General features: G+C 34.1%; 2 protein-coding genes across 2 annotated transcripts; one reads left to right on the forward strand and one right to left on the reverse strand.

Moving 5' to 3' along the window:
* The first annotated feature begins 3,406 nt into the window (after positions 1-3,406).
* Positions 3,407-4,093, forward strand: LOC131997264 (uncharacterized). The gene is made up of 2 exons (XM_059367936.1): positions 3,407-3,517; positions 3,745-4,093. Exons 1-2 carry the CDS (start codon positions 3,451-3,453, stop codon positions 3,978-3,980), a joined length of 303 nt encoding a protein of 100 aa, XP_059223919.1. The 5' UTR covers positions 3,407-3,450; the 3' UTR covers positions 3,981-4,093.
* A 5,589-nt stretch (positions 4,094-9,682) lies between these two features.
* Positions 9,683-15,686, reverse strand: LOC106087404 (general odorant-binding protein 19d-like). The gene is given in 6 exon segments (NM_001311254.1): positions 9,683-9,711; positions 9,785-10,011; positions 10,083-10,207; positions 10,282-10,370; positions 10,432-10,504; positions 15,599-15,686. Coding segments are annotated over 5 exon segments (393 nt in total). The 5' UTR covers positions 15,653-15,686; the 3' UTR covers positions 9,683-9,711; positions 9,785-9,959.
* Positions 15,687-16,510: the final 824 nt, after the last annotated feature.

Genomic DNA, 16,510 nt, shown 5'->3' on the forward strand with positions numbered 1-16,510 from the left:
AATGCATGAAAATCCTAACCTCTAAAAAATCACCCTTTATATATAGTCTTGATCGTCTTGACGTTCTTAGTCGATCTAGCCATTTCCGTCCGTCTGTCGAAATCACCATAGAGGGCGTAGAGTTAGCTGCTTGAAATTTGCCACAGATACTTAATAACGATGTAGGTCGTTGGGGATTGCAAATTAGCCATATCGGTTCAGATTTAGATATAGCTCCCATATAAACTGATCTCCCGATTTGACTTCTTGAGCCCCTGGAAGCCGCAATTTTTATCCGATTTGGCTGAAATTTTAAATATTGTGCTCTGTTACAACTTTCAATAACTGTGACAAGTACCGTTCAAATCGGTCTATAACCTGATATAGTCCCCATATAAACCGTACTCCGGATTTGACTTCTTGAGGCCTTACAAGCCGCAATTATTGACCGATTTGGCTGAAACTTTGCATGTAGTGGTCTATTGTTATTTCCAACAACTGTGCTAAGTAGAGTCTAAACCGGTCCTTAACTTGATATAGTCCCCATATAACCGATATTCCGATTTGATTTCTTGACTCCCCAGAAGCCTCAATTTTCATCCGATTTGGCTGAAATTTTGCACGTAGTGTTCTTCCAATAACTGTGCCAAGTACGGTTCAAATCGGTCTATAACTTGATATAGCTCCCATATAAATCGATCGCCCGATTTGACTTCTTGAGGCCTTACAAGCCGCCGAGTCCGAATGGCGTGCCGCTGTGCGACACCTCTTTGGAGAGGAGTTTTACAAGCCATAGTAACTCACAAATGTTGCCAACATTAGGAGGGGAAAATTTTTTCTGATGGTCTCGCCAGGATTCGAACCCAGGCGTTCAGCGTCATAAGCGGACATGCTAACCTCTGCTCTAGGGTGGCCGCCAAATACGGTCCAAATTAGTCTATAACCTGCTATAGCTCCCATGTAAACTGGTCTCTCGATCATCCTTGTTCGGTTTCAGAAGCTTTAATTTTTTCTGGTTTGACAGAAGTTTGGTATGTAGAATAAAATTATGCCCTACAAAAAAACTTTATTTTGTATAAATTTTTTGCAGAATTCATGGTGGCGGGTTCCCAAGATTCGGCCCGTCCAAATTTAGCACACTTTTACTTGTTTATTACTTAAATTCATTTAAATTTAAAGGGTGATTTTTTTGAGGTTAGGATTTTCATGCATTAGTATTTGACAGATCACGTGGGATTTCAGACATGGTGTCAAAGAGAAAGATGCTCAGTATGCTTTGACATTTCATCATGAATAGACTTACTAACGAGCAACGCTTGCAAATCATTGAATTTTATTACCAAAATCAGTGTTCGGTTCGAAATGTGTTCAAATTTTGACAAATTTTGTTCAGCGATGAGGCTCATTTCTGGTTGAATGGCTACGTAAATAAGCAAAATTGCCGCATTTGGAGTGAAGAGCAACCAGAAGCCGTTCAAGAACTGCCCATGCATCCCGAAAAATGCACTGTTTGGTGTGGTTTGTACGCTGGTGGAATCATTGGACCGTATTTTTTCAAAGATGCTGTTGGACGCAACGTTACGGTGAATGAACACATTTCGAACCGAACACTGATTTTGGTAATAAAATTCAATGATTTGCAAGCGTTGCTCGTTAGTAAGTCTATTCATGATGAAATGTCAAAGCATACTGAGCATCTTTCTCTTTGACACCATGTCTGAAATCCCACGTGATCTGTCAAATACTAATGCATGAAAATCCTAACCTCAAAAAAATCACCCTTTAGATTAGTGTGTTGTACTAAGTGGGTTATTTTTCAATACCGGCACCATAGGTGGTTGTTGGGTAATCAAAGTATGTTGATATAAAGCAAAAGACTTAAAACACGAACCCGCTGCATATAATCAGAACACGAGAACAGAAAGAGCGAAATCCTGTGCTGGATACCCATCGAAAGTGTTTAAAAAAATGTTTGGGTATTTGGATCATTTTTTTCAGTTGCTGTAAACGGTATGGTGAAGTTAGTTTACCGCCCATGCTATAGTGGAGTATATAACAAACAAATCGAATGATTTGTTTAGAGTTTGCGTAAAACGTAAAAGATCACAAGCACATAGCGTTCCAAACAACAGCGTAAATATTACTTTTATATTGGTTTTCAGTGCCATCTGTTGAAATATGGATGCATTACATTTGGACATGCATTTGGTTTCGCCTCAAGGTATGTTATATGAACTATTTCAATATAATTTGAAATCAGCTTTTAAATAAGCAATGGGCCATTGTGAAGCAGAGGTTAGCAGGTTAAAGCTGGTGACATTTGTGAGGTTTTGAGTCAGGTAAAACTTCTTTATACCAAGGCGTCTGAGCGTTGGATTCTGCCTGTCTTTACATACGTTTTTCCCTCCATTGTGTGTCCATCCATCGTCGGTGCGTGCATAGTTTGATCCTCCGACCGTCTGTTTGACTGTTCAAATGTTATTTTTCCATCCATATTTCCACCCATCATCCATATTTCCGCCCATCATCCATCCGTCTATCTTTCTGTTTATCAGTTGGAGTCATGCCAAAGTGGAAGCAACCATAGCGCAGAGGTTAGCATGTCCACCTATGACGCTGAACGCCTAGGATCGAATCCTGGCGAGACCATCAGAAAAAATTTTCAGCGGTGGTTTTCCCATCCTAATGCTGGCAACATTTATGAGGTACTATGCCATGTAAAACTTCGCTCCAAAGAGGTGTCGCAGAGCGACACACCGTTCGGACTCGGCTATAAAAAGGAGGTGCCTTAGCTTTGAGCATAAGCTTGAATTGGACTGCACTCATTGATATGTGAGAAGTTTGCCCCTGTTCCTTAGTGGAAAATTCATGGGCAAACATTTGCATTTTGCAGTACGTAGACTAGGTGGTGTAGGGTATTATACAGTCAGCTCCGCCCGAGTTTTGCTTTTCCTTACTGGTTTTTTCTTTCTTATTTGCTTGCTTATTGTAAGTTTCTTATTTGAAATGGGGAAATGGCATCATTGCTTAATTATTTACAAGTTCTCCAACAAGTTTTGTTTCAGAACACATTGCAAGCAGAATTCATTTGTAATGTGCCAATCCATCAAACGTCTCTCATAGTTGCTGTTGACTTTAAGGCTTTTGAAAGCCAAATAAGGTTATCAGGCAAATGTAAAAAGGTTTTAGTTGAGGCTGTAGGTGAATATTTACATTATGGTAATTATGTTATATTCTCAATTTTACTTAGAAAATTAGCTTTTTATTGTTACAGTTAAATGAAATACTTAATGCAATGTGAAATATTAAAAATATTAGTTTTTTCACAATTTTTTATTTCTTCATAATTAACACTTTTTTCCAATTAACGATGAACTGATGCAAGTTAAAATTTCTATTCACATTACTTTATGATGCATGAGATGTGCTTAATAAACCTTTCAGTAGATAAGCAAACGTTTACAAGCCAACATGTTATCTAAACTGTCGTTACTATTCTTTTGTGGAATCACACTGAGTTTGATTTGCATGGGTTCAGGTAAGACGTAGTAATAAAACAATAAAAGTTATTTTTTTTTTTCAAATGTTTTCACATCATTTATTTATTTGATATTAACTAATAGTTACAAATTATCAATTAATGTGTAAGGGATCAGCTCAATTTGTGTAGAAATTATATTTAAAACAGTTTTTGTGACTTTAATTTTCAAAATTTTCTGTTATATATATTTTTTTTAATTATTTTTTGTTTTTTTGCACTTCTAGCCCAAGGCCAAGGCGAATGGGGTGGTGCTCGTGACAGCCAATCGGATCATCAGGGTCATCCTGGACAATGGGATAATTATGGCAATCCTCCATGGAATAACAATCAAAATAGTCATTCGATGGATCATAGCTATCACAGTCACGCGGCAGCAACTGCATCGACTTGGTCATTAAACAATTTTGTAGTAATGGCTGCCATGTTGTTGTTATGCATTTTTCAAAATACTAATGTTTGATTTTTAAACCATCAACAATTATATTTGAAAGGAGTAAACAAATTGTTTGTAAATATTTGAAATAAAAAATGTTTGTAAAAGTAAAAGGACTTGTAAGTCCTGAAATTTGAAAACTAGCCCACGAACATCCCTTAAAGGATTTGCGATTAAAGTTTTATCTCAATAATAAGGCTTTCATGGAAGATATTTCAAGTTGTAGGCCGATTCGGACCACCACCTGCGAAGTTTAAGTCATATCGCATAATAAAAGGCGCCCTCCAAGTTTATTTGAGGATAATATTAAATCTTGAAAATCATAGTGAAACGTTCCAGCCATATCGGATATAAATTGCACTCTATAAGTTTACAAACATCAGGTCGATATAACTGTACTTAGACTATAGCATACTATTGGCCTCAGGTCAAACAAAACACCTAAAAAAATAACGTAAAATTCAATTTTATGCAGATTAGTTATGAACATTGCAGGAATTTTTTTTTTGAAAATTTACATAAGTTAAACGAAAGACTTAAGAAACGAACTTAATCATAGTTTTTATGTAACTAAAAGTACTTATACATTGGTCACAAAATCCGGATGTATGGCCTTTTCGAGATTTAAGTGCTAAATCCTGTGTTTGTTTGCAGGTTTTACCATACAAAAATAAATCCCATGCTCTCAAAAACAATTTTAGAAATTTTTCTGATGAATTTCGTTTCTTAAGTCTTTCTTTTTCTTTAAGCAAAAACTGTAGTACAAGTTTTTAATCAAGTTCGTTTCTTAAGTCTTTCTTTTTCTTTAAGCAAAAACTGCAGTACAAGTTTTTAATCAAGTTCGTTTCTTAAGTCTTTCGTTTTCTTCAAGCAAAAACTGCAGTAGAAGCTTTGATCAAGTTCGTTTCTTAAGTCTTTCGTTTTCCTCAAACGTTGTAGCACGTTTACACTGAAAATTTTATTACCTGGATTTGGACTAAATCCAAAAACAAATCCTGTTCGTTTACACTGGGTTTTTGGGGATTTAAGTTACATACACAAGCGTACATGCGTACACATCAATGTGCATATCACACACATCCATACACAATTCTTGAAACCAGTTGCATATTTTGGTACTTTTATCGATTATTCAGCCATTATTCGGCTTTATTTGGGATTTAAAAATATATTCTGCAAAAATATATGAATGAAAGCCATGAAATCGGCTTTTTTGGGATTTAAAAATACATTTTTGCAGAATATATTTTTAAATCTCAAATAAAGCCGATTTCATGGCTGAATAAAAGTACCAAAATATGCAACTGGTTTCAAGAATAGATGTGTGTGATATTCACATTCATGTGTACGCATGTACGCTTGTGTATGCAACTTAAATCCCCAAAAAACCAGTGTAAACGAACAGGATTTGTTTTTGGATTTAGTTTCATCCAGGTAATAAAAATTTCAATATTTTGCAGAATATATTTTTAAATCCCAAATAAAGCCGATTTCATGGCTGAATAATCGACAAAAGTACCAAAATATGCAACTGGTTTCAAGAATTGTGTATGGATGTGTGTGATATGCACATTCATGTGTACGCATGTACGCTTGTGAATGTGACTTAAATCCCCAAAAAAACAGTGTAAACGAACTGGATTTGTTTTCGGATTTAGTTTCATCCAGGTAATACAAATTTCAATGTAAACGTGCTACAACGTTGGAGGAAAACAAAAGACTTAAGAAACGAACTTGATCAAAGCTTCTACTGCAGTTTTTGCTTGAACAAAACGAAAGACTTAAGAAACGAGCTTGATCAAAGCTTCTACTGCAGTTTTTGATTGAACAAAACGAAAGACTTAAGAAACGAACTTGATCAAACACTTGTACTGCAGTTTTTGCTTAAAGAAAAAGAAAGACTTAAGAAAAGAATTTCATCCGAAAAATTTCTTAAATTATTTTGAGACCATTTTGTGTGGTGTATAGGAAAAAACAAAAGATTTAAGACACGAAGATGATTTAAACTGAGGAATGGCTAATACTCGGCAAGAGGTTACTAATCATCATAGTGATTTGCAATCATTTGAGAATCCCGCATGATGACTGTTTTGTTACCAGCCTTGGGTGAGAACGAGAGGGAGACTCTTGAGCACATTCTTTGTTCATGTTCAGGTCTAAAGGGCCACAGGCTCTCCATAATGACAAAAAGCTTTTTCTTTGATCTTGAAAACTCCTCAAGTACATAGACATGATGGTATTTTTGGGATAGGGATGGTTGCTATGAAAACCTGGGTGAGTAAAGTCATATCTTATAAACGTTTAGATGGATGTGAGAAACAGAGATTGCCCGTGCGTTGCATATGGGGGTTATACTCGGCAAGAGGTTACTAATCATCATAGTGATTTGCAATCATTTGAGAATCCCGCATGATGACTGCTTTGTTACCAGCCCTGGTGAGGTGAGAGAGGGAGACCCTTGAGCACATTCTTTGTTTAAGTTCAGGTCTAAAGGGCCTTTGCTATGAAATCCTGGGTGAGTAAAGTCATATCGTATAAACGTTTAGATGGATGTAAGAAACAGTGAATGCCCGTATGTTGCATATGGGGGTTATACTCGGCAAGAGGTTACTAATCATGATAGTGATTTGCAATCATTTGAGAATCCCGCATGATGACTGTTTTGTTACCAGCCTTGGGTGAGAACGAGAGGGAGACTCTTGAGCACATTCTTTGTTCATGTTCAGGTCCAAAGGGCCACAGACTCTTCATCATGACAAAGAGCTTTTTCTTCGATCTTGAAAACTCCTCAAGTACATAAACATGATGAAATGGTTGGAATAGGGATGGTTGCTATGAAAACCTGGGTGAGTAAAGTCATATCGTATAAACGTTTAGATGGATGTGAGAAACAGAGATTGACCGTGTGTTGCATATTGGGGAGCACTACTTTTGGGGGTTGTCGCAATCGAAACAAAACGATAAATTGAAAACAATAATTTTCTTTTTATTTCCCTTTCAAGACGAGCTTAATGATGGAAACATTTTTTTTCATGGAATAGTAAAGCCAGAAGATACCACAACACCAACCATAATGTGACGCGTATCGACCTCTTGGTTGAGGAGGTTATTATAGGACAAATTTAGGTGTGAAGACTTCAAGGGAAGTTTGTTGGCAGGTTGTACTTACATCCAATTCATTGCGAAAAAGCCTTTACGACATAAGCACGACACTAACCAAGCTCGATCCTGTCTACTAGCTGTTATTTTTTGTCCACGGAACAACAATGCGTTCAATGTGTTTTTGGATCTTTCGGAAGATGTGTCAATAGCTTCGAATGCTAGTCAACGGCAAGGTCTTTCGCTGTTGCTGCGAGTGTCGAGGTTGGATGTTAACCAAGTAGCGCAAGGTTACTACTTGGTTAAATACCTTGGGCTTTTTGACGGAGTTCTGAGAAGATCTGTCCATGAAACCATGGGTCTAATCTAAATCTAGCTTTCAATTTTTAATGATAAACTTGGAAGTTTGGTGACAACCTCTTAGTGAATGGTTTTTGGCCCTTAGAAATCGACCTGCACTTATGCACATAGATGTGAGTGCATGCACTTCTCATCTTTATTCGCTCTTTCTGTTGTAGAAATTCACACCTTTTTATACCCACCACCATAGAAAGACTTTATATTGGGTTGCCCAAAAAGTAATTGCGGATTTTTTAAAAGAAAGTAAATGCATTTTTAATAAAACTTAGAATGAACTTTAATCAAATATACCCTTTTTACAATTTTTTCTAAAGCAATCTAAAAGTAACAGCTGATAACTGACAGAAGAAAGAATGCAATTACAGAGTCAGTGAAAAAATTTGTTAACGCCGACTATATGAAAAATCCGCAATTACTTTTTGGGCAACCCAATAATAATTGAGTCATTCCGTTTGTAATACCTCGAAATATTGATCTACTGCCCCATAAAGTATATATGCATATATTCTTTATAGTCTTGATATTGTAAGTTAAGCCAGCCATAAACATTCATCCGTCTGTGGAAATGACGACAGTAGTCGAATGAATAAAAATGTCTATTTGAAATTTTGTAGAAAAACATCTTGCTGATGGGGCTTGGAAATGGCTTAGATTTGGATATAACTTCCATATAAAGTGGTGCTTCGAATTGACTCTGTGGGTCCCTAGAAGACAAAATTATTGTCCGACTTGGCTTACACTTTGTGCGTAATGTTTTCTCATGACTTTTACCAAAAACATTGCCAAGTACGATTGGAATTGGTCTATAATCTGATAGAGCTCCAATATAAATCCATCTCCTAATTTGATATCCAAGCACCTGAAGGCGCAATTGTTCTATTATGACTTCCAGCATGTGTAGTAAGTATGGTCCAAATCGGTCTCTATCTAATATAGCTCCCTTATAAATCGATCTCCCGATTTTATTAGAATTCATGTCAGTGGGTTCTCTAGATTCGGCCCGGCACTCTTTTATACTTTCTTTCTGTTGTTATAACTTACACTCTTTTACATATTCTCATCTATACATCTACTCACCAAGGTATGATAATAGGTCAAACTGGCCTCCGAGTGAACGTTCATGGTATGCAATTAATTCAACCTTTGAACGTTTGAAAACGAAAGACTTAAGAAACGAACTTGTTCTTAATATTCCAAATAAGAATTTAATCAGTAATTTTTTGTATTTTACTGCATATACTTTTTGAAAGAAACGAAAGACTTAAGAAACGAACTTGGCATATCCAAGCTATAAGAACAAATAGAAAGACTTAAGACACGAACTTGATTAAAGTTTTGCTGCAATAACTGTTTAGAGAGGTTGCCCGAATTGTTAGCGTGCTCGGATTACCAGTGCGGGTGTCGTGGTTTCAATTCCTACCAAAGGCCTGGTGTGTCGCTACTGTGGTATAACAAGGGACTTAAATAATCAAAGTGAGTCTGCCAACGAGAAAAGAATGCCACTCTAACCTTACCTTACTGTTCGAATAAAACAAAAGACATAGAGGCGAACTCGTTTGAAAGTTTCAAAAACGGGGCATGATTAACCTGACTTTATTGATTAAATTGTGGACACATTAAGGTAAAAAAATGCCACATTCAAAAATTTCTAAAATCTAAGTAACGTTGAGGGTAACAGCCGACAATGTTCATATCAGATGACACAGATTTGAGATAATGATAATGTATGAGAGCGATATCTAATACCCCTACACATTCTTCCCCAATATGGTGCAGTTCTGACAATATTTGGATATTGCTGCCATATATAACAATTTCCAGATTAAAGTTTCTGGACCCATTAAAGGCGGATTTATTATACGATTTCATCATAATGGACCCCCTGAGCTGTGTTGGACTCCCAAACCTTCATGTCAAGTATGGTCCAGTTCAAACTATATTTCGATATAGCTGTCATGGGATCATATATGTTGAATTTTTTATCGAATTTTGACAAAATGCTTTTTTACTTGTTTTCAATATGAATAAAATTCTTCTTAGGGGGGGAAATTGATATATGCTGAAGTGAGGAGCAATCGGCCAAAAATCGAAACTGTGTTTTGACTATAAAATTCATGAGAATAGACTCGAATGAGAAAATGACTCGAAGTTGATTGGTCTACATCTTTTACTTCTAAGTGGTTCAAAATAAATTCACAAAGCCATAATAACCTGTACCAAAGTGTGGTGTAGGGTATTACAAATAAAATAAAATTCTAAACTTCTTTTTCTATAAGCCTTACTCAGTTGGCAAAAATGACATTTTTACATTTTTACTTTTTCTATTAGCCTTACTCAGTTGGCAAAAATTACATTATTACAGTGTCTCATCATTTGTATATGCTTTCTTACAATTAACTATTTATTTTAGCTTAAAATGTTGACATGATCGATCTAACTAAACACGTAACTAGTCCACTGTTTAAAACAAAAAATGCTTAAAATCCATTCATATTTCCGGTGGTCGTCTATCCGCTATTTATTCACAATGCTGAACTGATCGTAAGTTTAGGCTGCATGTTCCTTCATACAAGCGGCATATTGAACAGCAGCTTCACAACTATTAGGGAATTTAGAGAACATATATTAGAATAATCTTTTCTTAAAATGAAAAAACTAATCATCACTTACTGATCCTCATCAGCTTCTAAATCAACACAAGCCTCCACAACAGCAGTCGCCTTCTCAGCATCCTCTTGGAAAATGGCTGTGCCCACTTCAATTGCTCTATCTTTGTCCAATTTGCCTTCAACCAGCTATAACACGTTTAAAATTTTAGTTATTCTAAAGCTTCTTTTAAATTTGTATTTTAATTGTAGAAAGCACCTACCACTCCGAACTTTTCCATTACACATGCCGCCATACATTTTCCTTCTTTGGTTAGAGCTCCCTCATGAGCCTTGAAGGCTTCCATGTCAGCTAAAAATAATTAATATTGCAATGCAATTTTCTGAAGAGCTTCAGATTTGTATTTCTTTACCATCCGATGCTCCATGTTCGTCTTTACAAGCCATTGCTATGGCGATGACATTCTCTTTGGTTAACTCTTCAGCCTGTAATGAGTAAAATAATTGAAATGTCAGAGTATTTCTATAGAAAATTTGTCGGACCGATAAGTTTTCTATAGAAAATTTGTTGGACCGATAATTTTTCTATAGAAAATTTGTCGGACCGATAATTTTTCTATAGAAAATTTGTCGGACCGATAATTTTTCTATAGAAAATTTGTCGGACCGATAATTTTTCTATAGAAAATTTGTCGGACCGATAATTTTTCTATAGAAAATTTGTCGGACCGATAATTTTTCTATAGAAAATTTGTAGGACCTATAATTTTTCTACAGAAAATTTGTCGGACCGATAATTTTTCTATAGAAAATTTGTCGGACCGATAATTTTTCTATAGAAAATTTGTCGGACCGATAATTTTTCTATAGAAAATTTGTCGGACCGATAATTTTTCTATAGAAAATTTGTCGGACCGATAATTTTTCTATAGAAAATTTGTCGGACCGATAATTTTTCTATAGAAAATTTGTCGGACCGATAATTTTTCTATAGAAAATTTGTCGGACCGATAATTTTTCTATAGAAAATTTGTCGGACCGATAATTTTTCTATAGAAAATTTGTCGGACCGATAATTTTTCTATAGAAAATTTGTCGGACCGATAATTTTTCTATAGAAAATTTTTCGGACCGATAATTTTTCTATAGAAAATTTTTCGGACCGATAATTTTTCTATAGAAAATTTTTCGGACCGATAATTTTTCTATAGAAAATTTGGTCGGACCGATAATTTTTCTATAGAAAATTTGTCGGACCGATAATTTTTCTATAGAAAATTTGTCGGACCGATAATTTTTCTATAGAAAATTTTTCGGACCGATAATTTTTCTATAGAAAATTTTTCGGACCGATAATTTTTCTATAGAAAATTTTTCGGACCGATAATTTTTCTATAGAAAATTTGTCGGACCGATAATTTTTCTATAGAAAATTTGTCGGACGAAAATTTTTTTATATAAAGTTTGTCGGACCGATAATTTTTCTATAGAAAACTTGTCGGACCGATAATTTTTCTATAAAAAATTTGTCGGACCAATAATTTTTCTTTGGAAAATTTTGTCGGACCGATAATTTTCTATAGAAAAAATTGTCGGACCTATAATTTTTCTATAGAAAATTTGTCGGACCGATAATTTTTCTATAGAAAATTTGTCGGACCGATAATTTTTCTATAGAAAATTTGTCGGACCAATAATTTTTCTATAGAAAATTTGTCGGAACAATAATTTTTCTATAGAAAATTTGTCAGACCAATAATTTTTCTATAGAAAATTTGTCGGACCGATAATTTTTCTATAGAAATTTTGTAGGACCTATAATTTTTCTATAGAAAACTTGTCGGACCGATAATTTTTCTATAGAAAATTTGTCGGACCGATAATTTTTCTATAGAAAATTTGTCGGACCGATAATTTTTCTATAGAAAATTTGTCGGACCGAAAAAAAATTTATCGGACCGATAATTTTTCTATAAAAATTTTGTCGGTCCGATAATTTTTCTATAGAAAATTTGTCGGACCGATAATTTTTCCATAGAAAATTTGTCGGACCGATAATTTTTCTATAGAAAATTTGTCGGACCGATAATTTTTCTATAGAAAATTTGTCGGGCCGATAATTTTTCTATAGAAAATTTGTCGGACCGATAATTTTTCTATAGAAAATTTGTCGGACCGATAATTTTTCTATAGAAAATTTGTCGGACCGATAATTTTTCTACAGAAAATTTTGTCGTACCGATAATTTTTCTATAGAAAATTTGGTCGGTCAACAATTTTTTAGAAGAAAATTTGTCGGACCGATAATTTTTCTATAGAAAATTTTGTTGGAACGATAATTTTTCTATAGAACATTTGGTGGGAACGATAATTTTTCTATAGAAAATTTTGTCGGACCGATAATTTTTCTATAGAAAATTTGTCGGACCGATAATTTTTCTATAGAAAATTTGTCGGACCGATAATTTTTCTATAGAAAATTTGTCGGACCGATAATTTTTCTATAGAAAATTTGTCGGACCGATAATTTTTCTATAGAAAATTTGTCGGACCGATAATTTTTCTATAGAAAATTTGTCGGACCGATAATTTTTCTATAGAAAATTTGTCGGACCGATAATTTTTCTATAGAAAATTTGTAGGACCTATAATTTTTCTACAGAAAATTTGTCGGACCGATAATTTTTCTATAGAAAATTTGTCGGACCGATAATTTTTCTATAGAAAATTTGTCGGACCGATAATTTTTCTATAGAAAATTTGTCGGACCGATAATTTTTCTATAGAAAATTTGTCGGACCGATAATTTTTCTATAGAAAATTTGTCGGACCGATAATTTTTCTATAGAAAATTTGTCGGACCGATAATTTTTCTATAGAAAATTTGTCGGACCGATAATTTTTCTATAGAAAATTTGTCGGACCGATAATTTTTCTATAGAAAATTTGTCGGACCGATAATTTTTCTATAGAAAATTTGTCGGACCGATAATTTTTCTATAGAAAATTTGTCGGACCGATAATTTTTCTATAGAAAATTTGTCGGACCGATAATTTTTCTATAGAAAATTTTTCGGACCGATAATTTTTCTATAGAAAATTTTTCGGACCGATAATTTTTCTATAGAAAATTTTTCGGACCGATAATTTTTCTATAGAAAATTTGTCGGACCGATAATTTTTCTATAGAAAATTTGTCGGACGAAAATTTTTTTATATAAAGTTTGTCGGACCGATAATTTTTCTATAGAAAACTTGTCGGACCGATAATTTTTCTATAAAAAATTTGTCGGACCAATAATTTTTCTTTGGAAAATTTTGTCGGACCGATAATTTTCTATAGAAAAAATTGTCGGACCTATAATTTTTCTATAGAAAATTTGTCGGACCGATAATTTTTCTATAGAAAATTTGTCGGACCGATAATTTTTCTATAGAAAATTTGTCGGACCAATAATTTTTCTATAGAAAATTTGTCGGAACAATAATTTTTCTATAGAAAATTTGTCAGACCAATAATTTTTCTATAGAAAATTTGTCGGACCGATAATTTTTCTATAGAAATTTTGTAGGACCTATAATTTTTCTATAGAAAACTTGTCAGACCGATAATTTTTCTATAGAAAATTTGTCGGACCGATAATTTTTCTATAGAATATTTGTCGGACCGATAATTTTTCTATAGAAAATTTGTCGGACCGAAAAAAAATTTATCGGACCGATAATTTTTCTATAAAAATTTTGTCGGTCCGATAATTTTTCTATAGAAAATTTGTCGGACCGATAATTTTTCTATAGAAAATTTGTCGGACCGATAATTTTTCTACAGAAAATTTTGTCGTACCGATAATTTTTCTATAGAAAATTTGTCGGACCGATAATTTTTCTATAGAAAATTTGTCGGACCGATAATTTTTCTATAGAAAATTTGTCGGACCGAAAAAAAATTTATCGGACCGATAATTTTTCTATAAAAATTTTGTCGGTCCGATAATTTTTCTATAGAAAATTTGTCGGACCGATAATTTTTCTATAGAAAATTTGTCGGACCGATAATTTTTCTATAGAAATTTTGTAGGACCTATAATTTTTCTATAGAAAACTTGTCAGACCGATAATTTTTCTATAGAAAATTTGTCGGACCGATAATTTTTCTATAGAAAATTTGTCGGACCGATAATTTTTCTATAGAAAATTTGTCGGACCGAAAAAAAATTTATCGGACCGATAATTTTTCTATAAAAATTTTGTCGGTCCGATAATTTTTCTATAGAAAATTTGTCGGACCGATAATTTTTCTATAGAAAATTTGTCGGACCGATAATTTTTCTATAGAAAATTTGTCGGACCGATAATTTTTCTACAGAAAATTTTGTCGTACCGATAATTTTTCTATAGAAAATTTGGTCGGTCAACAATTTTTTAGAAGAAAATTTGTCGGACCGATAATTTTTCTATAGAAAATTTTGTTGGAACGATAATTTTTCTATAGAACATTTGGTGGGAACGATAATTTTTCTATAGAAAATTTTGTCGGACCGATAATTTTTCTATAGAAAATTTGTCGGACCGATAATTTTTCTACAGAAAATTTTGTCGTACCGATAATTTTTCTATAAAAAATTTGGTCGGTCAACAATTTTTTAGAAGAAAATTTGTCGGACCGAGAATTTTCTAAAGAATAGGTTGATTTTGTTCGGAGATGGGCTACATCGGACTATATCTTGATGTAGCCCCCATATAGACCAATTTTCCGAATTGGGGTCTTTTGTTTAGAAATGGCACATTGATTACCAGATTAAACTGAAATTTGGCACAATGCTTTATGTTTAAACCCTTGGGCGAGTATGATCCAGATCAGACTATATTTGGATATAGCCGCCATATATATCTATCTCCCGATTTAATCTCTTGGCCCCATGGAATTTAAATTTTTTACCCGATTTCGCTAAAATTTTCCACAATGAGCAATTTTAGGACGCTTTAACATCCTTTTCATAAATATCTAGATCGGATAAAGTCTTAATCCAGTCCCTTGTAGACCGATCTTCCGAGTATAGGTCTCAGGCCCATAGAAGCCATATCTATTTCCCGATTTTGCTGAAATTTTGCACAGTGATCTATGTTAGGCCCTTCGTCGACTGTACAGAGTTTGGCTCACATCGGGAATCAACAAGCTCTCTAGCACTATCGTTGCGTAAAGCCTTGGCTTGATTCCACGTTATATGCATTGTTTTTAACTCTCTTTTTGTACAGCGAATCCACGTGTTTTTCGGTCGTGCCCTCCTTCACTGCCACATAATGGATATATTGTAGCTGCCACATATACCGATTTCCCCATTTACGGGTTTTCACCTATAAATGGTTTTTTTATTACACGATTTTGCTGAATTCTGGAACAGTGGGGTGCAGTAGAGCCTCATCATTCTTGTTGGGTTTGGCCTTGATTAGACCGTATTTCGATATAGCTGTCGTGGGTTCATAAGTGTTGAATTTTTACCGGATTTTTTTTTCTCTGATCTGATTTGTAACCAAAATTCAGCCCAGGCTAATCAAATGCCTGTTTATTTTTGTTTTTACCTTAACATAACACACAGCTACAAGCATTAACAAGAAAACACTGAAAAACTTCATTTTTTTAACGAACGAACACTCACGTCACTTATTCACAAACTTTAAACAATAAATGAATTCTAATTGTCAAAATCCTAAGGTATTTATTCAGCATTGTTTTATCCCAATACCCTCTAGAAATTTTTGAGGCAATTTCATGTACAGAATTTTCCATCTCCAGTAACACTTTAATTGCCTTGGGAACTTATTTCTATATGAATACTTATAATTTGATTGGGACAATTAAAATTTCTAGCGAAAACAAAAACCCAATTGAAATCACACATTGATCTATTAGAGGTGATATGATGAGCGACACTTAATGGCATAGATGCAGGCAAGCTATTCAACGCCTTTGCATAGAAGATTCATAGTAATTCTAACGATGGCTTGCCATCCCCCATTGGCCAATATAGCTTTTGACTCGAAACTCTGTTCACCATATGGAAGGCCAATAAAAATTATTGAGCAATTAAGTTTATAGAGGAGTTTTGTTTGAAAACAAAAATAAATGTTCACATCCAAAAGCTTATAACAATAGTTAGGCATTTCTAATCCCATGAATGTGTGCGATAGAAATCTTTATGGTAGGTAGAAGGGGCAATTAGAAGTGCTACTTTATGAGTCATTATCTGTATTTAAATGGTAGTTGGTAATTTGTTTATAATAAATCAGAATAATATAAAAGTGTAGTAAACTTAAGACTTATGACAAAGCCATTAAAGAAGGGCAAAAGTCGGGCGAAGTCGTCTGTATAACACCCTATACCTACCCTATAAGTGCAAAGTGGGAGATATATCCAATTCTGAACCAATTTTGATAGACCTCGGCGGATCTTTTCAGATGAGTTATTAAACAATTTGTATCAAATATCGAGCA

The sequence above is a fragment of the Stomoxys calcitrans genome, chromosome 4 (genome assembly GCF_963082655.1).
Source record: "Stomoxys calcitrans chromosome 4, idStoCalc2.1, whole genome shotgun sequence".
Taxonomy (NCBI): Eukaryota; Metazoa; Arthropoda; class Insecta; order Diptera; family Muscidae; genus Stomoxys; species Stomoxys calcitrans.

Excerpts from the sequence above, each read along its gene's own strand:
- LOC131997264 (XM_059367936.1), top strand. The coding sequence starts at position 3,451 with ATGTTATCTAAACTGTCGTTACTATTCTTTTGTGGAATCACACTGAGT. Across the intron at positions 3,518-3,744 it reads TTTGATTTGCATGGGTTCAG|CCCAAGGCCAAGGCGAATGG; the intron begins GTAAGACGTAGT and ends TTGCACTTCTAG.